Here is a 20,641-nt window from a genome sequence, read left to right as displayed (position 1 = left end):
TGACAATCTGTCTGTGACTCTGGCTCCGGTCTCTGCAGGGAAGTGGGACAGCGGCAGAGCACGCCGCTGGGCGGGCTGCCCCGGGCAATGGAGAGAAGCTGCAGTGTCCTCAACGGGAAGCTGTGCAGCCCCGAGGCGTTTTGTAAAGATCCGTATTTTGTGGCTGTCCCCCATCGAAACCACAATGTCAGAGAGCAGGAGCATCCTTCCCTGCCACCCCTCAATGCAGTATTTGGGGTGGGGGAGCCTTATTCCTAGGCTGGAGTGGAAGAACATGGCCAGTGAGGAACTGGGGTTGGGCTGAGGACCTCTGTGGAGCCTGGCTGTCCCAGCTGCTGCTTTCCCGGTATCTGTGCTCAGCATTTAGCCTGCTGTAAAGCAAATTTTGATATGTGCTTAATGTGAAGTAACCTGGTACTCCTTCTGAATTAGACATTGCCTAAATTCTTCAAAAATGAGCCAATTAGCTGTTTCTTGCACAGCTAAAGAGCTGTTCCCACTGGCATATTTTTGTATGCAGACTTTCCTTAGGATGCTAATGTGCACTTATTCGTCTCTTAAATAATCAGTGGATGAATTTTTCTCCTTCTGTGCAAATAAAAAAGTAATACGGGGTATTTGACACGCTTTAAACGTTATTCGACATCCTAACTTCTAGCTATGAGTGAGCCTCTGATACTGATTGCTCTGTGACCCTTTCTGGTGTATAATCTCCATCTCCAAGCAGTTTGCTCTGTGACCCATTCTGGTGTGTAATCTCCATCTCCAAGCAGTTTGTTGCAGCAGAATGGTTATAACGACGTTTTTGTCAAAACCCGGGCTGTTTAGCCTGCTTATTCCTAGTATGTAGCTGGATTTGTGGCAGAGCTTCTCCCACGTGAAGAGAATTAGACCTGCTACAGACGCTGTACTGGATTTTCACAAACTGTGGGTACGTACTGCAATGGCTTTTCCAGTCTCGGTCCTCTAGGCTTTCGGTGAAGCGGACTCTGCTGACTGCAGCTCTTGTCAAGCCATTAACATAACTACAGAGTGTCCTCTGAACATTCAAGGTGGTTTTCAGACAACCTTGACCCTGCCAGAATTTCAAAAGCCCTGTTGAGTTAATAATGATATAATTCTACAGCCTTTCCCCCCACCCCGTACGAATGGAGCAGCGACGTGATTTTGTGATATTGCTACCCGCTGCGAAGTGACTGGTTCATTAATTGCATAATGGTGTAAAATCCTGCGACTCTGCATGTTTTATTTAGAGGAAATCTTAAACCTGCTGTTAATTAATGCATGGTATACTAAGCTGAACGCATTCGTATGCTGGCCAAACACCCAGCACTTTTAGCTCCTGTCTTCGCTTATTTTTATTTTTTTTCCAGAGAAAGTGCATCGCTGCCCTGGTTTACTTTATTCTGCTTGTTCTTTGCTAGCAGCTATATGAAGAACTGACTGTATGGCAGGAACACTACATCTCCTAGATAGATTAAGGCTTGATGACCTCAAGGTTGTTTTTTTTTTTTTAAAACCTTTTTTGGCACCTTTATCTCAGCATATAAATAGCTCCCAAGCCTGTTCCTCAGCGTTGGCTAGACCCGGACGTAGCGTTAAATGCTTCAGGGAGGTGAAAGCAGGCTTTCTCAGTTACTTGTAGATGGAGCGTATCCAAGCTGTATGCTATATTTACACGCTCTCCTTCCCGAACAAGTTTTACTCCATAAGATGCAACATGCGATATCTGCAGACTCTGTGTAGTATATTTAAAACGCCCTCCTAGCAAAAGACACCCTCATGTCACTGCCAGGGAAGAGCAGCTGGATACCTGGAGTTCAGCAGGGACAAACCCATGGATTTATGTGCCTTTGCAAAAAAAAATCACAAGGAATTCTCAGTGACCTCAAGGAGATGTTTTTTTTCCTTTCGGGCAGCCACTCAGATTTCAAGGAGCTCCGTTAACTTCCCCGGTGAATCGGTACTGTTCAGCCATGGAGATTTGCTCCTTATTAAAGCAGCGTTGATTCTGGTGGAGTGGAAGGCTTTGAGGTCTTCTCTTCAAATTGTAGTTGGTTTAAGCTCTGGTAGTGTCTGACCGTGCGAGGTGATATGTCTGTAAACACCAATAAAGCCTTTGGAGAAATAACTGTGAATCTTTTCTGAAACATTCATATCCATGAAACGTGAAGTGTTGTCAGAGCTAATAAAATAAATGAGTTATTCTGGTCTATAACTTCCTTATGTATTGCTTTTTTTTTATATAACCTAAAAGCCTGCTCTGGCTTTAATAGTAAACTATATTGTGATTATTAATAATATTTGACATTAACATTCTTGAATGACTACCAGCAAATCCTGTAATCTCTGGCAGACATGCCTCTAAAACCAGTTCTATTTTCTATGTCTGTGGTTTCAAGTAATTCTGCATCCGTAACAGATGGCTTTAAAAAGGCAGGGAAGCATGGGGGGCAGTCAGAGCTTTTATTAAAGTCTGTGCTGGAGCAACTGAGGTGTGCGAGGTCTACTCCCGAAGGAACCCAGAACATGGACAAATGGGTTGGGGCTTTTTTTTGTCTGTGGTATTGGCTTGCTAGCCACTGTGCTGGATTTTACAGATTAATATAAATCCTAATTTTGGTATGATCCAAGGCATCGTTTCAATTAAATTTAGATTCCTACTTTTTCCCTTTTTTGAGGTAAGTAGAGTGTGCGTATAATGAAAGCCTGTCTCAAAGTATTCTTCTGTCAAAAACCCTCCCACTCTTAACGAAGAAAAGGCGATAGATTATTAATAATCCTGAAATACCGGGCTGGGAGGTGGGAGACCAAGTGATGGGGCAGGTTCTGCCTCTAGATAAGCATTTACTTGAGTCCTCAAATTCTCCTTTGAGGTCTGAGGTGCTCCTGCTTTAAAACCGTCTAGTTGTTAGCAAATCATGCTGATGTCTCATTTCTTTCTCTCCTTTCCCTTAAAAACCCGGCTGTCATATGTTTGTGGGGACCTTTTCAAACCTCTTAATACGTTGTGGTTTGGTTTGTTTTGGTTTTTTTTTTCCTGCTTTGCTGAATGCAGAAGCTATTACCTTTTGGAAGGTTGGGACTTTGAGAAAAACCATGTAGGTTTTGTTGGAGTTCTTCAAAAGCATTGATGAAGAGAAGAGTGAGGATACAGATTAAAAGGTGCTAATGATTTTCATCCACATCCTCAGTGACTGAATAGTCAGGTAATCAAACATTTATTCTGAAAATTCAGGCATCCAGCTTTGTGTGAGGGAAGCACTGTCTCTTTGCAAACACAGATGACGTTTGCTTTGCTTGATTGCTGCTCCCTCTTGTGGGTTTCAGGCCTGTTTAAACAACCTTGAAGTTCATTCTCGGTCTTTTTAGACGGAATAATTAATCAGCAGCACTCCTCTTATCTACTGGATGGGATATTGACCTTAAGCCTTGCTTTGCTGCATACCTCTACAAATTAGAACATTCTTTTACCTCAAGAGGACTAAACCTGTAAAAGCAGTTAATTCACTTTTAATTGACTTTTTTTTTCCAAGAACTTATACTGCTGTGCTATTAGTATGATTTAATTTTTTTTTTTTTTTTTTTTTTTTTGTCAAAGCAGAGAGAAGCCTGTATCGTAAGTGTACCAGACCTGGCAAGTGCCCGCTATACTGACCGCGTTAAGATCTCTCTCATCTCCTCTCCTGTAGTCAGCACTTCTGAGTTACACTTCACGGGCTATTGCTCTTGTCTGCAGAGAGCTGCTACGTTATGCCAGTTGCTGCTGAGAACTAAATTCCAAAAAGAGCTCTGTTTGCTTCCTGTGCCGTAGCTGTGCAAAATATTTAAATTTTTTTTTTTTGTGGTTTCCCAATTGCTCTGCTGGCATAAAATCTCTATACGCAATGTATTGTCTGAAGATTTCAAAATACAACTTGTATTTGTTTTTCTCCAGAAGCACAGATAATCTCTGTTCTCTGGACAAGAAGCAGAAGCGCAGTAGAATCCTGAATTGCTCCTAATTGATGGCAAAGACCTGTGCAACTTCACTGCCTAGTTCTTGGCGTGAAGCTCTTCAAAAAATTTCCCACTGAAACTTAAAAGAGACAAATTGTTCTGACCTATGGCGAAACGGAAAAGTCCCTGGTTAGTGTGACACTGAAATAACAGCAGTTCACATGATTTAATTCCAATCTGACACCGTTTCAAAATGATGATACAATTTGTCTCAGCTGTTCAGTTTCAATCACTTGACTGATGTTGAACTTTTTGTATACAGGAACTGGCACATGGCTACTAAATCTTGGGTCCCTTAGGCTTTGGCACTTGTCTCCTCTGCTTTTATTAGCCCCTGTCTTTTTTCTTTTTTTGAGCATTGTTTTAAGCAGTTGCTGAAGTTTATATCTATGTTTTAATGTACTATAAGTGCAGAGCTGTCGTCAAGATTTACCAGTTTTTATTCAGATACAACTTCCATTTCAGTGGAGACCAGAATGTGGTCCCCACAGATCACATTGCTTGTAGCAGTCCCTGAATTTCAGTTCTTCTTTACATTTCAAATATTTTTACCAGTCAGGAACAAAACCTCTGTTTATGTCCACGTTCAAGAGAGATGTTTGCGTTTGCCCAGTCCCAGAGCCCTCCCCAACCTGTGTTTATGCTGTAAAGAAGCCAGATGAAATATAGCTGTTTATTCCAGGCTCCAAATTTGGTTATTGTGCTTATTTTCTCTCTGAGCCTGGTCAAGACAAATGTGTTTGCTCTTCAGTAAAATGTCCCGATGGCTGAATTAATTTTGCATGTCTGCTTCCTTCACTGAGAGTCTTTCTGCTGGGCCACGAAGATGATAAAAGGGCTGGAGCACCTCTCCTAGGAGGCCAGGCTGAGAGAGCTGGGGCTGTTCAGCCTGGAGAAGAGGAGGCTCTGGGGAGACCCTATAGCGGTCTTCCAATACCTCAAGGGGGCCTACAAGAAAGATGTGGGGAGAGGCTGTTCAGTAGGGCCTGTTGTGATAGGATGAGGGGTAATGGTTTTAAAATAGAGGGAGGTAGATTTAGATTAGACAATAGGAAAAATTTTTTTACGCTGAGGGTGGTGGCACACTGTCCCAGGTTGCCCAGAGAGGTGGTGGATGCCCCATCCTTGGAAACGTTCAAGGCCAGGCTGGACGGGGCTGTGAGCAACCTGCTCTGGTTGGAGATGTCCCTGCTCCTTGCAGGGGGGTTGGACTGGGTGGGCTTTGAAGGTCCCTTCCAACTCTAACCGTTCTATGGTTCTATGACTTCCCTGCGTGCTGGGTGCCTGCGGACCTGTCCTGATGGAAAACACTGGTTGCGGCTTTGCTCCCTCGCTGGAAAGAAGTGGCAGTTGAGCACCGAAAGTCTTAAATAGAATTCAACTCCTTTATCTCTTTTTCTTTTTTAATTTATTTGTGGTAACAGACTAAGATATCAAACTAGCAAGAATGCAGGGTTGTTAAGGTGGTAACTGATCTTTCGCTTTATATTTGATTTAAGCGGGAGACGACACTGGGAAGCTTTCTGTGCTTTTCATCTGAAATTCCAGTTCATATTTGCTAATACTGTCAATTAGTGGTTTTTGTTTAATTTTTTTTCCTTCTAGGTATCACTGTAGCCTCAACAATTCTGATTCATTGACTTGAATGAGTGATCCAGCTGTTTCCAAGGTCAATGTCAACTCCCTCCAAACTATTTCACATGAGTAATAACAGCCTTGATCTGAAGCACAGGAGCGCAATGTTATATAGGGTGTAGAAGACGTATGGTTTTGTTCCTTGAGATAACATCTGTAGGGTGGTATCCAAATTCTTCTCCGGTGGGAGCAGCCGCTTGCTGACTAGAGCTATTTTGAGACAAAACGTCAATTGAAACGCCAACTGAACAAGTGACGTAAACGCGAGTAGTTGATGCCGCGTTGCTCCTCTACCAAATACACTACCTGTAGGAAATTGGTCAGGATTTAAAGCCGTTACCACGCTTCTGCAGAGCTGCCAGCCAACAGCCTCCGCTGGAATTGTTCTTTCCTCCCTGTTTTGTTTTTTTTCAGAGTATGGAAATGGGATAAGTGTTTTATTGCTATATAGCAGTGGCAGTGGTATGCCCTATATATACAAACTCTTATCAGTTTAGGATCCCTTTCCATTTGTAAGCGGTGATCTTCCCCTTCTCCAGGCTCTGGAACTCCAGTGCTTATGAAAATCTCAGTTTTTACGGGATTCTACAGAACCGATGAGTTGTCATACTAATTTTCTTCTGAATCTTGCCCCTGAAGCTGCTTTTAATTCTCCCGTGTTTTCTCATGGAAAGAGTTTGTTTGAATTGAAGGACGTGCTTGGAGCACATTTCCCTCCTACCACAAGCCCAGTGCATCTTGAAGTGGAATCCAGTTTGCAGCTAACCCATCATCTGCAGCTAAACCAGTGGCTTCGTACGCGAGGGGAGCCCAGCATTGAGACAGAGACCGCACCAAGCGCAAGCCACTGAAGAACTTTTTGACGAGCTCTGTGTTGCTAGCGTGCAGGTGAAGGTACCTGAGCAGGGTAGGAGAGGGAAAGAGACCACATCACCTTCCTGAGTAACTGGTAAATTTTAAAGCAATTTCACTTTTAAACCCCAAGAGGAGGGGGGAAAAAAAAAAAAAAAATTTACTAAGGGAATAAAAGCCTCTAAACCACTGCTAGGGTGGGAATAATGGGAATTATTACAGGATACCTCAGTTTTAACAAGTCTTTTAAGATCAATTCCTTGTGGCAGGATTTACTTTACTAATCCATGCAAGCTCACAATGGAGTTCAGTTATTGTTCAGACTGTATTTTTAGCAGCAACCCCTTGTGACTGCGTGGCAATATAATTTATGAAGCAGAATGCAACTCCCTAATTGTCTCCTCCACTGTAGAGCTGTACATGCTGTTCACTGCAGTGTTCTGAAGAATAAACATTCTCCTCCTATAAAGGGGGGTGGGGGGGGAAGGTCCATGTCAACAAGACTTTGCAGCTTCTAGTCACATACTTAAATTATATCTCCAAGATGGGTTTCCTGGCAAACGCATAAGCAAATGTTTTTTTCCGAAGCAGATAGTGTTCATGTGTAAATTCCTCATTAGCTGTGGGTTTCTTCCACTCCTCCTCTTCCCAGCCTTTGGCTCAAAATGTTAAGCAAGATGACCAAGAATGCTGACCCCTTAAACACAGATAACTCGCACCATCGGCATGTCAGAGGGGAGCGTCTGCCTGTTCGCTCTCCCTGCTCCTGGCACTTAGGAGTTAATGAAAAGAGGAAAACAAAGCTCTGGTATTCTGCAAAACTTTAAATACAAAATAATAAATCAGTCTTGGAACGCCCTTGCAAGAAAAACTTTCAGTGGAAAAACTTATTATTTGATCTCCCACCAAACTTCAGCCTTGTAGGAGTGCACGATGTGGATGCGTACAGCTTAGAAAAATAGGTTTAGGTTACAGTGAGGATGGTCCTGGGTCATCGTAACAGCTCTTCTGGTGAGTTTTCCTCTGTAGGTGCCCTTATTATCCCCTTTGTGTGGGAAAGTGGGACACTTCTCAAAGGAAATTGTTGATTTTTTTTTTTTTTTTCCTGAGATGTTGGCTAACTAGATTCTTCAGTGTTTGCAAAGGATCTTAAGGTAAAGATGTGATCATTGTACATCAAAGATGCCATACTAGTTTATCCTTTGTAGTGAATACAGTCAAATATTTGGGTTGAAACTGTAATTATGGTTAGCTGTAAGTCTGAAATTTTGGACTCTTACTGTGAATTGGATGTTGGTTGCCTTTTTTTTTTTTTTTTTTTTCCATTTTGAGTTGGAGAACTTGGTGAGGTAACCATGGCACTCCCAGACTTTTCAACTGCTGCTTGTATTTCTCCACCTCATGTCCCGAAACGGGAGTAGGACTGAGGTGCAGAACCTCTGCTCTTCTGCGTGGTGTTCTTTGAAATTACTATTGGTTTTCCAAAAAAAATTCCAAAATTTGCAGTCAGGGTGGAAATGGTTAATGCAGCTTCCAACTCTTTAAAGCTCATTAGGTTGGAGGTAGAGCCTGGGAGATGGCAAAGCCTAATACTGTGGATACACCAGCAGAGAAGCACTTTTTTTACAAGTAAAAATCCTTTACTGGATCACTTGTGGTGTGTAGTGGTGGTGTTTTGGTTTGTTTTTTCTTTGTTTGTTTGTTGTTTTTTTAACACAGATATGCTTATGCTCCGGTTCTGTGAGATGCCCCTCACCAAAGCTCTTTTTTTTTTTTTTGGTCTGATCTTTTAAAATTCTGTAGCGTTTTTGGTTTTGTGGGGTTTGTTTTCATTATTAAGCAAAGGAACAGCAAAATTTAAGAGCAGATCTGGGATTTATTGCCTGATGGGAACTATTCTTAAATCTGTCTCTTCTAAAACAGAACCTAACTTGATGCCCTGTATAGGCTACCCCAGCATCTTCCATCTTCCCCTCTAGCATCATTCAGTTTGACTTCAGCGCGGCGAGAAGCACTTGCGCCTGGTTCAGCAGTTTCCTTCCTCCTCCTTGCTGCGTCATGTTCCAGCCTCGATACAAAATCATCTGTTGATCCTGGCAGGACATTTTGGTGATGAAAACCGGACATTGTTTTCCTAAGAAGCACTCGGTTGTGTATACTTGAGTTCATTGCCTTGGTTACGGTTTACAAGGAGGTTTTGTTAACTTTGCCAGCTGAGCTGCGAGAGTGCCAAGATGCCCGCGGCGGGCAGGGATGATGAAGTGAGATGCTTGCGTAGTATTTTTTCTGTCTTTGTGACTTCAGATGGGTGTTCCTCCATAGATTTTTATAGACTTTCTTAAACACTAGAAGAATAAGATGATGAACTTTTTTTTTTTTTAAAAAAAAAAAAAAAGCTGGGGTAACCAAATTGTCTTCTAACATGAAGTACTTCCCAGCCTTTCTCTCCACAAAGGAAGACTTGCTTTGTCTGTTCTCACTGTTTGGAAAGCCAGTAGTGAATGTGATATGGAGGGACCTTACTGAAATTCAAAGAGATGCTACTTGAATGGAATAAAGGAAATGTACAATAGAATGTATTCTTTCAGATATATGGAACTCAGCTTACTTCATTTATTTAAGTGACAGGTAGTGTTGCAAGGTGGCTGCTGATACTGCTCAAGAATTAATACTGGGGTGGGTCCAGCTGGAGCCAGCATGCTCTGTGTGGCAAGGTTTTTTCCGTGTTTAAATCTGTAAAAGTTTTGACTACTTTGTTCCTCCTTCAGTCTCTGTGCCTCCAAAACTCCCTCTGGCACAACACAACTTGAAGACAAAAACAATCAATTGACTTGTGTTGGAAACCAGACTTTGCGTTATCAGTGATTGCAGCATCCCTCGAAGATGGGATCTTTCCATGAAGCTGGTTTTTAGGATTTAAGCCTGTATTTGTGGAGGAATGCGCTGTGCTGTGTGCAGGCATGCTTTTTTTTTTTTTTTTTTTTTTTTTGTGTGTGTGTGTATGCATATTTGCAAAGGTGAGGTATTTTCCCCAAGGAGAAATAAGAAGTCTGTCATCAGAAACTGAGCTGCTGTCCTAAGCACAGTGATTTTTTGGAAGTAGTGAGATGAATTTCCCTACCAGATTTCTGAAAATATCAATTGACTTTTTATTTATTTGTTTTTCTTTCCTTCTTCTAACTCTCTCCTGTTACTTGTGTTTCTTATGCTCGGTTTAGCATTGTACTACGTGCAATGCATATTTCCATTGTGACCGTTCTTCCTCTTGGATGCCTCCCTGAATTCAGGTCACTGTTGCAATGTCCTGTGTCAGAGGGGAAACGCGCAGACACGAGAACCAGGCACGATATTTAGTCGAGCTTCAGAACCTTTGGCTGTCCTTCTGAGGAGGGGAGAGGTATGACTAGATAGACATTGCATTTTTGAGGGGGTAAAAAAAAGAAAAGATAGACTAATAGCCACCTTCAGAGAGCGTTCTCTAGGTGCTGTGAGCACCCCCCTGCTCCTCCAAGTTACGTAGCAGCGATTCGAAGGGCAAGGAGTCAGCGCTAACTGCTATCAGCTTAAGGATGCTAAGTAGCTTTGGCAAGCAATCACGTAAAATGCCTCACTGCCTTCCTAGATTGTGGCTCAGCTCCTGTAGTTACGGAACGGTACGCACTTGCTTTTTATTTATTAACCAGTGTCTGAAGGATCCAGTGGAGCGTTGAGCGCCAGGAAGGAGAGATGAGGAAGAGAGTGGTTATGTGGGTGCACAGAGAATTCCCGTTCTTGGGAAATACGTTGGGACCTGTTGAGAAATCCAAGCAGAAAGGGGCTCGCTGAATATAAAATCAATTCAGACATGCTCAAGTGTGTGTTTTGGATGGTGTCAGCTCTGTATTACCAAAAAAATGGAAGTTCGCTAGTATTACAAAGCCCTCCTGATCCTTCAGTTCCTACCCAGCAGGTCCATAGCACACGTGTGTGTTTGAATTTATCCTGAGGTCTGAAGTGCTTCCTCCAGGAAACCAAATAAAAACAAACATCTTGGCTTCTACATTGATTTAGAAAGTAATGAGAAAAAGGTGTGTGGGGAGAGTCTGCAGTAATTTATGCCTTGTGTAGGAAGTACTCGCACCTCTGGTGTACCTTCCAAGTGACAGATAGTAAAAAAAAAAAAAGGTACAAATTTACCAGTAAAGTGTAGATCTCTGTTGTTCTTTGCTCGTGCTGATGGGGAAACTTAGCAGACTAGGAACTTTATCAGCATTAAATAACGGGCTTAGGGCTGGATGTTATACCATCTGAACAGGAGAGCATTTCCTGATCATGTTACGCTGGCCTGGTTCCCAATTTCAGTATAAGCCAAACTGACGGGTGAGATGGGTGTCTTTAAAACATAGATTTAAATCTAAGATGGTTTTTTTTTTTTTTTTTTTTCCTGTACTGAATGTTGAGCGCCTATGAGGCGTGCTGGGCAGGCTATATTGACTGGCTTCCCTTCCTGCTTTTATTTCACACGTTTTGCTGTTCAGGCGTGCCTGTCATGCCCTCCAGCTAGCACATTTTCCAAAGAGAAACAAGGCTATAGTGTATCCTTGCATCTCCAATTATCAGTTTTCAGGGTAGCTTAAGCCTGACTTGTTCTAATTTAAAAAAAAAAAAAACAATACCTTCGAGACATGTGATTATGCTCCTGCTTCACAGGAACATGTATTATTTCTGTATCTATTAGTTTCTTTATTTTCATATACACATTGAAGTGGATTTAAGATGGTTTAGATTTTTTTTTTTTAAAGCAAAGTTGGGTCCTTTACCATGTAATGAAGGAAAATACAAATCAAGAGGAAAAAAATAACTTGTGGCTCAACAGGTGGTTTTGGAGTTTGATGAAAGATGGAGAATTTGGAGACCTTATTGCAGCCTTTCAGTACTTACAAGGGGCTTGTAGAAATGATGGAGAGAGGCCTGTAGTGATAGGACAAGGTGTAATGGTTTTAAACTGGAAGAGAGTAGGTTTATATTGGACATAAAGAAGAAATTCTTTACAATCAGAGTGGTGAGGCACTGGCCCAGGTTGCCCAGAGAAGCTGTGGATGCCCCATCCCTGGAAGTGTCCAAGGCCAGGTTGGACAAGGCTCTGAGCGACCTGGTCCGGTGGGAGGTGTCCCTGCAGGGGGGTTGGAACTGGGTGGTCCCTTCCCACCCAACCCGTTCTGTGATTCTATGATTTATGTAAAACCACAGTTTTATTTAGTGTCTGGCCTTTCCAGGGACAGTAGGACATGGCTGGGGTCCAGGGACTGTCTATGAATCCCATTGAACATAAACCAGTGCCAGCGCCTCCAAATTAGCTAAAACATTGTCAGCAGCATGGCAGCGTGCGCTCTGCCAGCGTGAAAAACCAGATTCTCCGTACTGGACTGGCAGCTCATGGAAAAACAGAGCTCACTTGCTTGGGTGGAGGCTTCGCAGGGCTCCCCAGCCTGTGCCGGCTGACCGGGGAGGAGGGGGAGCGCGCCGGGTTTCGTTGCTAAGGAGCAACCTGTTTTGCTTGTCTCTGCAACCGGAGAGAATCCGGTGCCAGGAAGAGATGACTCTCCGTGTTTTTCTGTTGTTGCTGCTTGCAGAAATGGCTCTGGATCTCGTGTCCTGGTGGCTTCCTCCCTGTGCTCTTGGCCCTGCGAGGGGGTAGGTGTGAGCGCTTTGGGTGAAGTTGGGGGAACCGAGAGATGGCACGCATTTCTGTGGAGCCGAGACTTCTGCTCCGACTGTGCCTTGAGTTGGTTTTGGGATATTGTCCCATTTTGTGCCATTTAAAAAAAACCACCTGTGTCCTCTAAACCTTTGGATTTTTCCCTTAGTGTGTTTTAGGCCTCCCAGTGCCTAAAGGGGGCTACAGGAAAGATGGGGAAAGACTGTTCAGCAGGGCCTGGTGTGACAGGACACGAGGGGTGATGGTTTTAAAACAGGGGGAGGTGGATTTGACTAAGGAACACATTTTTTACAATGAGGGTGGTGAGGCACTGGCGCAGGTCGCTCAGAAGGGTGAGCACCCAGCCTCCCCCCCCCGCCGCCCTTTTCCCGGGCTCCCCCGGCGGCGGGGCCGGGCCCTTGCACCTCCCCGCCCTCCGTAGCCCAGGGGCGGGCGGGGCCGGGCCGCTTCCTGCGGCGAGGGGCCGGCGGCGGCGGCGGGAAGGAAGGGCGAGAGCCATGGAGGAGGTGGGGGGCTGCCTCAGCCCGGCCGCCCGGCAGCAGGTAAGGACTGGGCGGCGGCGGCGGCGGGGGGGTCCCCGCACCCACCCACCCACCCTGCTTCGTAGGACCTGGGGGGCTCGGTTGTGTGCTAGGGTGGTCGCTGGGCTCCTGGAGTTTCTTCCAGCTCTGCTGAGGTGCTTGCCGGCTGACAGCCACCTAAGGCAGCTCAGCCTTCAAAACGCACCGGGTTCTCCCCAGGCCTCCTCCTAAAAACCGGTGCTAAACCCGGTCAGCTGCTGGCCCCTCGGGTTGGCACGGGAGCAGATACGCCAGCTGAACCTGTTGAACGCTTTGTAGAAAGGTTTGGGTCAGCTGGGGCCTTAAAGACTCCAATCCCCCTGCCCTGGGCAGGGACACCTTCTAAATAAAATTTCGGAAGAGCCCTGTGTGCCCACAGAATATTAATGGGCGGGTTGACAGAAGCTGTCACTCTCCAGTTCACCGCTATCGCCGTACGAAGGGAGCGGAGCTGTTGGACAAGCCCGTGATGGGCCTGTCTGTCTAACCAGTGACACCAGTAACACGGATGTTAGAAGGGAATCCTCGTGTTGATGTGTAGGCCAAGGTTCATGGACATGCTGCCTTTTAATACTCGTTTGCATTTAAGAGAAAGGTGAGGAGTTGAGCAGGATGTGGACCGACCGAGCCCTGCATGACTGATAAGCTCACTGTCATATGAGTAAGTGGTGCAAAGTATGTTTATAGTTATAACTCAGATGCAAAAAAATGTCAGGTGAATGTGCTGATTTGATCTCTAAACGTAGAAGTCATTTACAGACGCTCTTGTTTTGAAGCAAAGGAGCGCGTGATAACTCCAGGTGAGCTCCTGGAACTCGCTGGTTTAGGTCATTTTTTATTAAAGTGGAGACAGGAAAAGTATTGCCGTGGGTTAGCACCAGTTTTACATAGCTGTGTTACAGGAACATTGCAAATCAGGTGCTGCCTCTCCAAATAGACTTTAAATTCTGTAGAAGTAACAAACCTTATCGGATTTCTTTTGTCTGATGAAGTGTATGGCTTACGTAAATAAAGTGAACACTCATAACATTTGAGGAAAAGCCTTTACATGCAGAATACTGGAACGGGGCAGCATCAGTCATGAAAAACTATACTTGCCCCAAAAGCAACTTGCTGGCTGTAGCCTAAGCACGTTGGCAAGGATTTTAAATCGGCCTGAGAATAATTATTGCAGAAATACATACTAGTAGTTGCGTACAGTGAGCAGGTGTAATTTAGTCAGGCAGGCTTGTGTTTTAAAGTCTCTCTGACAGTGAGATCAGAGAGCTTCCTGAGTATGGTTTGGTGCTGGCAGACTTAACACGTCAGCCCTCCGCAAAAAAAAAAGATGCTAACTTTGATTACTAGTCTTAGAAGCAGATAATTTTGAGTACGTTGGAATTAAGGGGTACTTTGTATAGATTGAAAACTCTTGCGTATATAGCGATGTGGCAAGTCAACACAGTCATTTTTCAGTGCTCAAAAAAGCAGCATAATTTCCTGTCTTTGTTGGCTGTTTCTTGGGGCTTCCAGTTGAACAATGAACTCTTGGGCATTTCATGGGGGAAAAGCTCTGAGAATGCACACCTTCAGGATGTGTGTCGTTAACCTCTACCTAACGAAGCCACCTAATAATTCTCTCATCAAAATGATAATGAACGTGCAGTTTCTCCAAACCCGCGCTCAGGGCCAGGAAGCTGCTGCTTCCGTAACCACTGTGCGTTACACGCTGGCCCCGGCAGCGCTGGGTATGGGTGCAACCAGAGCTCGTCTCGTCTTGACGAGCGGTGTTTAAAAAGGAGGCGTGTGGGGTAACTCCTGAGGAGCTGCAGATCTTGTACTCCCCATTCTCCCCACTGCCTCGTGCTGTGGACAGCGGAAGATGCTTCTTGCCCCTTCCAGCTGAACTGCAATGAAATGACAGAAAAGCAGGATGTGTAGCTGGAGTATTTGAGCAAGTTACGTAAATCAAGGTGATTATTTTTCAGCTGGTGTGGATTTCCATGTTGTGGTTGCCATCTCTTCTTGTTTTGCCCACAGGGCTTTACAGAAGCCCCTTAAGAGGGTTGCTTGGTTTTGGTTGTTGTTTTTTTTTTTTTAATGACTTTTTATGAAGCTGCCAGTTCTCCTTGTCAGATGAGCAATTCTTCCTGAAAGGGGCTTACAAAAGCTTTGCAATGACTGCAATTAGGTTTCAGATTCTTGTTCTTCTGTTTTTGCCAGCGATCTGTCACTTTTGATTGAGGCCTGTATTGCTCGCTGAGTCACTAGTGAATTTTAGATGATTTTAGGATTACTTCCTTCAATCTTAGAGACTTTTTTTTTTTTTAAATCTTGAATCTGTTAAATAGTTATTTATGCTGGCAACCTTGAGACTTCTGGTTTAGCTTTTGTAGTCTGAATTTCAGAAGTCTGTATGAATTTATTGGTGATTTCATGATGTTCAGCTGTCTCTCTTACAGGCTGTGGTGTCTGTCTCTGCTACTGCCCTTGGAGACGACTTGGGTCTGGGCTCTGACGAGTGCTTGGGCTGGATGAAGACCAAAGTCAACCAGGCAAAGCTTGGTTTTGTTTAGTCAGCGCAGGCAGAGGAACGTGAAGTTAAAGATGCTGTTTGCAGGGTGTGCAAGAAATCAAGCTGTTTATTGACCCACCCTGTTGGATTTACTTCCTCTGAGCTCATGAGCCCTGCCAGGTTTGTCACCAGCACCACCCACAGAATATCAAAAACGTTCATTTGGGTTGAGTGACTATATCTATTAAAGCTGATCACTTAATGACTAGCCTGATTGTAGCACGATACATTTCTGCTGTGTTGGAGAACACCCTCCAAGGGCTCCTGCGTTGCCCCAGGTGAGTGGCGTTTGGAAACACTGCCAAAGGATATTGGACTTGTGCGGCTGGGCGGCTGGTTTTGCTCTTTGTTGGGTGAGGTGTTTGCTGGGGACCTGTGAGTATTAGTGAGCTTATTGTGCTGATCTTTGTTCTCCTTGTGTGTTTCTTGCAGTGAATCTGAGAACCCTTTAGGGAAGGATGGCTTGCTTGTTACCAACCAGCTCTGTCCGCCACAAATAAGCTGGTGTTCTTGTTGGGAACCACTATGAAAATAACTGTGTAACCGTCTCAATAGCACCCAGACACCATTGTAAACGTGTGTAAAAATGTAACAGCCGGGTTACTTACAGTGTTTGATGCAGAATACCAGACCTGAAGGTAGGAACAGCACCTTCTGATACACAAGAGGAGGTTACTAAAGAAGCCAAGGGCCAGGCTCTTTATGGGGGAACATGGCAGGAGGATGAGACAGTGGCTTTAGATGGAAAGAGAGCAGATTCTGACAGGCCTGGGGAGTGGAACATTCACTGTGAGGATGGTCAGGCAGGAGCCCAGAAAGGCTGTGGAGCCTCCAACCTTGGAGGCTGTCAAAAGCCAACTTGACAAAGCTCTGAGCAATGTAATCAGAATTTGATGCTGACCCTGCTTTGAGCAGGACAGCGGACTGGAGACCTCCTGAAGTTCCTTCCAGCCTGAACATCCTTTGTTTTGATGTGGTAGAAATCAGTTGCTTTAAAATACTGATGTTCTGGATAGAATAACATTTTGTTGAATTCTTACAAAGGTTCCGGTAGAGTATGTGCTGATGGCAGAATTTGTTATTGTTGTTAAAAAAAAGAAAGTGAAAAAGTTATTTAAAAGGATCCAGAATTTGTTGTTTCTCTCTTTTATATTGGAAGATACTTAATGCTGAAGAGCCATGTAGCCATAGAAAGAAAAAGTTCATAAATAAAAAATGTGCCCGTTCCAGATGTAAGCTATTGTTAGTCAAAGGTACTAAGTGAAAATGTATTTTTACTCTTGCACGTCTTAAATGTTTGCAGGTTGGCTTTGTGTGAGCAGGTGAGGGACTGCAAAGCGGAAAGAGAATAAATTAGAGGCTCCTCATGGGTTGGCAGTTAAAACTGAAATGTATCATACATGTAACCTGTCATTTGCTAGGATGTTGCACAAAGTAAAACTAATCTAACTTACTGCAGTTGGTATCTAGGGAACCGGTGAGCCTTGTTCTCAGGGCGGCCTTAGAATAACTTGCTAAACCTTTCTTTTTTTTTTTTTTCTTTTTCCCCTGTCCCCTTCCATTTCTCAAGTTGCTTCATTTCCTTGTATATTGTGGAGAGTATCTCCTGTTTAAAGCTGTATCTCCTGTTCCACCCCTCTCCAAAAAATCTTTAGCTGCAGTCCTTGCAAGATTCCCCTTCCTCAGGGTACGTTTATGTTGTGTTTGGACAGATACCGTCAGAAGACGGTGGTTGTTACCTGGTATCGTGTGATGAATAGCCTGGAGCAGTCCTTGTTTCAAATTTATTTTCAGATAAACAGGATTGGATCGTGGCAAGTCAATATCATACTTGTTCCAGTACTGTGATCTCTTACCTTTCACATACCTCTGAGAGCGTGTTTATGTAGTGGGTACCGTAAACAATTTCAAACACTGCAGATAAATCACAACACTGGGATTCCGCCTCGTTATTTGCCCACAGCAGGGCTGTGGGGTGTTGGTTTTTGGTTTGTTTTTTTTTTTTTTATACAACCTGCTTCAGGTTGGTACCTGCTGTTGAAGCCATAGTCCCTTGAAAATGCTTGTGGTGACACATGCCTGTACCCTGGAGCCTGCCATCGTTTGGCTCCCTAAGTAACGGCACCCTGCCATGACAAGAGGGGACGGGTTTTGGGTGCGAACATGGAGGTCGGCTCTAGGTGCGAGACCGCGGGTGCATTTTGCGGTTTCTGTCCACAGCAGAGCCAGGTACTGAAAAGAGAGCAGCGCTCTGTGCAAAACCAAATAGATCGTATTTGCACAACAAGGAGTTGCAACAGTCGTCGAAAGGAATCTGCCTGCCTGCCCGTTTGAGTCTAGGGATGTGCAGTGATGCGGAGGAAAATATGGATAACTGAACAGCAGCAGTATTTAGGGACTGGGGCTGTTTGCGGTGGGGTTTTGTAGAAGGTGGGTGATGACATTTTGTCCTAGTGACTGCGTATTTTGGATGTTGTTACGTTGGTGAGGATTTAAGGTCTGCAGCACTGCAAGGCTCCCAGTCCTCCCGTGCACCAGGTTGTGCTTGGTTTTCGTTAGCCCTTTCCTGTTAGCTAGAAGTTTCAGCCAAACTACTCCTTTTCTAACTTTTTTCCATGTTTTGTTTTGTGTTTTTGAAGGTTGTGGCCCTTTTCCACAAGCTTGAGTGGTGAATATACTTAAAAAGGGAAAATAAATTACACCTTCTTTTTTTTTCTGGTTTTCCTTCTGTTTAGAAGTGCTAGTGAAAGCTCTGGCATCTTGGTTTTCCTGTATTCTTGACCTTGGTATTATTGCAATTTTTCCTGTTAAATTGGATGCTGTACTTCCAGTAAAAGGCTTCAGAAACAGATTTGTCGGGTGTAATGCCAGGGTTGACCAGCTGAGCGATGCCTTTTGCTCCCCGCTGAGCTGTTCGAGCGAACTGCTCGCAGTCACGCTGTACCAAGCCCGAACTCATTTTACATTTTTCTCTGTAAGACAAACTGGTTTTGCCTGGGATTGACAGCAAAATATTAAAAATGTTCCAGCACTTCCAACTGGGCTGAAATGAGGAGGCGCTGTAGATCTCCAGAGAGACCTGTTCTTGGCAGATTCCCACTCCAGAGAGGTTTGGACGTGAACGTGGACGTCTGGAGACTTTAATTGAGTTAGGGCATTTTTCTCATGTTTCCTACTCCCTCTTTCAGCCTTAGTTGTGCATAGTCATGCTGAACAGCAGTGTTTACGTAACTGGTGTGCCCGTGACTGCGTGTGCAATTAGGAAAAATGGCACATAATATGTTTGCTGTTGGTCAAATTAATTAATCAGTAAAAAATAACCTGCGCCACGGGGGGGGGGGGGGGGGGGGGGGGGGGCGGGAAGAGCAAAACCCACCTTTCTTAAATAAATCTCACTGTTTCCTCTCTGTTCACACAAATAATAATTAAAGAAATGCAGAGCACTTTTAAACACAACTGCTAAGTGAGGGTAGTGCCTACGCGAGGGTGTATTACGTGCCTGTGAAGCACAACAAGTTACAGAAGGCAGGGCCATTACTTGCAAGAGGGAATTAACTCCTACAGATGTGTTTACAGTCTTGCCGAGTCAAGTCTCCTTATTTCATGCCCTGCTTAACGAGTGCCTTGTGCACGGAATTGTCCGGCGTTTATTTCATTGCTGCGTTCCTGTTTGCAGGCTGAAGCAAGACTCGCGGCAAAGCGAGCGGCACGGGCAGAGGCACGGGAGATCCGAATGAAGGAACTGGAGAGGCAGCAGAAAGAGGTACGGGCAAGGCTTGGGGGGGTGTTTTGATCATCTTTCCTGAATGTGTGTGTATATAATCTGAGGTCCTGGAACAAAGGGTTAACGTACGTTTGACTGAAGCGTTAATAGTCTGTGCGGAGCTAATGCTGCTTGGTTGATCATAGGATATAGCCTGGAAAAAAATTGGGGTTGTGGCAACAACTTTATCTTGGTGAAGCCGGTATAATTATTCACAGAAAACACCGGTGGTTAGTTAGTGATCATTGTTTAATATTAAACTTTGAAGGATGCAGCTTGTTTGCGTGTGCAGTGGGGGGGGGTTGGATTCTTGTTTGCGTGGGCATTGGGGGGGTGGATTCTTGTCACTTCGTTAGAAGTCTAATGAATATTGGCCCTTGTATAATGCTTTACTTGCAAGTTGTTTTGCTTCGTCGCCGTGCAGCTGTCATCGTTGTCGCTGTCATTTGTAAAAATGATGGTCTGCTGTTGGCAGAAGTAATATAAAAACTGAATTTGGCAAAACATTACCTTCTCCAAAGTGTTTGGGTTAAATGCCTGGTGTAGTCTCTCCCAAATTCTGCAAGAAGTAGTTGTTTTATAGGATCTGCAAAGTTTCTGTGCCTCTGCACATCAGCGTGTGGGAGATCATGGGCTTCCAGTGTTGGAATGATCGTAAAGATCGAAAAGGCTGGTTCTGCTCCTGTTGTGTTTGACAAGTAGGAGCCATACTAAATGTCATTCTCTCCGCTCCAACAAACTGAGAACAGCGTTTGTTTTCAAGCTCTGGAAGCTGAAGCAGTGCTTTTGGAATGGGGCTGCAAACATGGGTTGGCACAGGTCGGCCAAACCGGTGACAAGAACCAGAAGGGCTTAGAACTTGGATTTGTTGATGTGCATTTAGTGAAAGAGCAAAGTAGATGTAACAGGGCCATCAGCAATCATAATTTATTTTTTTTCAAATAGATTTTTGAAGGCAAAGGAAGAAGTAAGGAGTTTGGGGGCAGGGTGTGGGGATATGTAGTAAGAGTAAATGTACATCCGTGCTTTATGGTGCAGAGAAGGATTCAGTTTTGCTTTTAAACAGTGAATCGGGATGCTATAGCAGACCAGTGTTTGTGCAGGCTGCAGTAATCAGCCTGCAAAAGAAGCACACGGGCAGCTTGCCCGCGCTCAGTTTTGTGCTAGAGCGTCTTGTCTCGTTGAGGCACGTCTGGATGTGTCTTAGCACCCTGGAGCTGCAGCAGGATAGATGTACCCGCAAACGCACCGGGAGTAAGAGCTGCGGGGGAGCGTTGCAGCAAGCACAGTGCTTATGGAAGAGAGGAACCTTTTACTGCTTCAGTTGCTGCTTTTTGGAGGATGTTTCTTGCAACCCAGACCATGGTCAGAAGGTCTGGACCACAGATAAGCGTTGGTACTGTCGAGCTGCCTGCTGTGCCTGCAGGACTTGCCGAGGAGCCTTTGGAAGATTCGTGGTAAACAACAGCTAGGTGTTTTGTTTGGGCAGCAAGCTAAATACGGCAGAGAACTTTAATGGGGCTGATGACCCCCTTGAAGATTAAAAAGGGATGCTGCAGAGGGTGTCCTAGTAAATTGAA

The 20,641-nt window shown here is 44.5% G+C and overlaps 1 protein-coding gene across 4 annotated transcripts in view; it reads left to right on the top strand.

Moving 5' to 3' along the window:
• LRRFIP1 (LRR binding FLII interacting protein 1) overlaps window positions 1–20,641 on the top strand; it is an 87,613-nt gene that overhangs the window by 23,650 nt on the left and 43,322 nt on the right. For 3 of the 4 annotated variants that reach the window (XM_086750856.1, XM_086750854.1, XM_086750853.1), the window contains exon 2: window positions 18,975–19,061. In XM_086750856.1, coding sequence (XP_086606982.1) covers window positions 18,975–19,061 — 87 coding nt within the window. Of the gene's footprint in view, window positions 1–12,645; window positions 12,727–18,974; window positions 19,062–20,641 lie in introns of those variants that run through there. The other variant, XM_086750855.1, reaches the window with a different exon arrangement.

The sequence above is a fragment of the Chlamydotis macqueenii genome, chromosome 6, assembly GCF_036417535.1.
Source record: "Chlamydotis macqueenii isolate bChlMac1 chromosome 6, bChlMac1.mat, whole genome shotgun sequence".
Taxonomy (NCBI): domain Eukaryota; kingdom Metazoa; phylum Chordata; class Aves; order Otidiformes; family Otididae; genus Chlamydotis; species Chlamydotis macqueenii.
The sequence above is the reverse complement of the archived record's forward strand: the minus strand, read 5'-3'. Positions and strand labels throughout refer to the sequence as shown.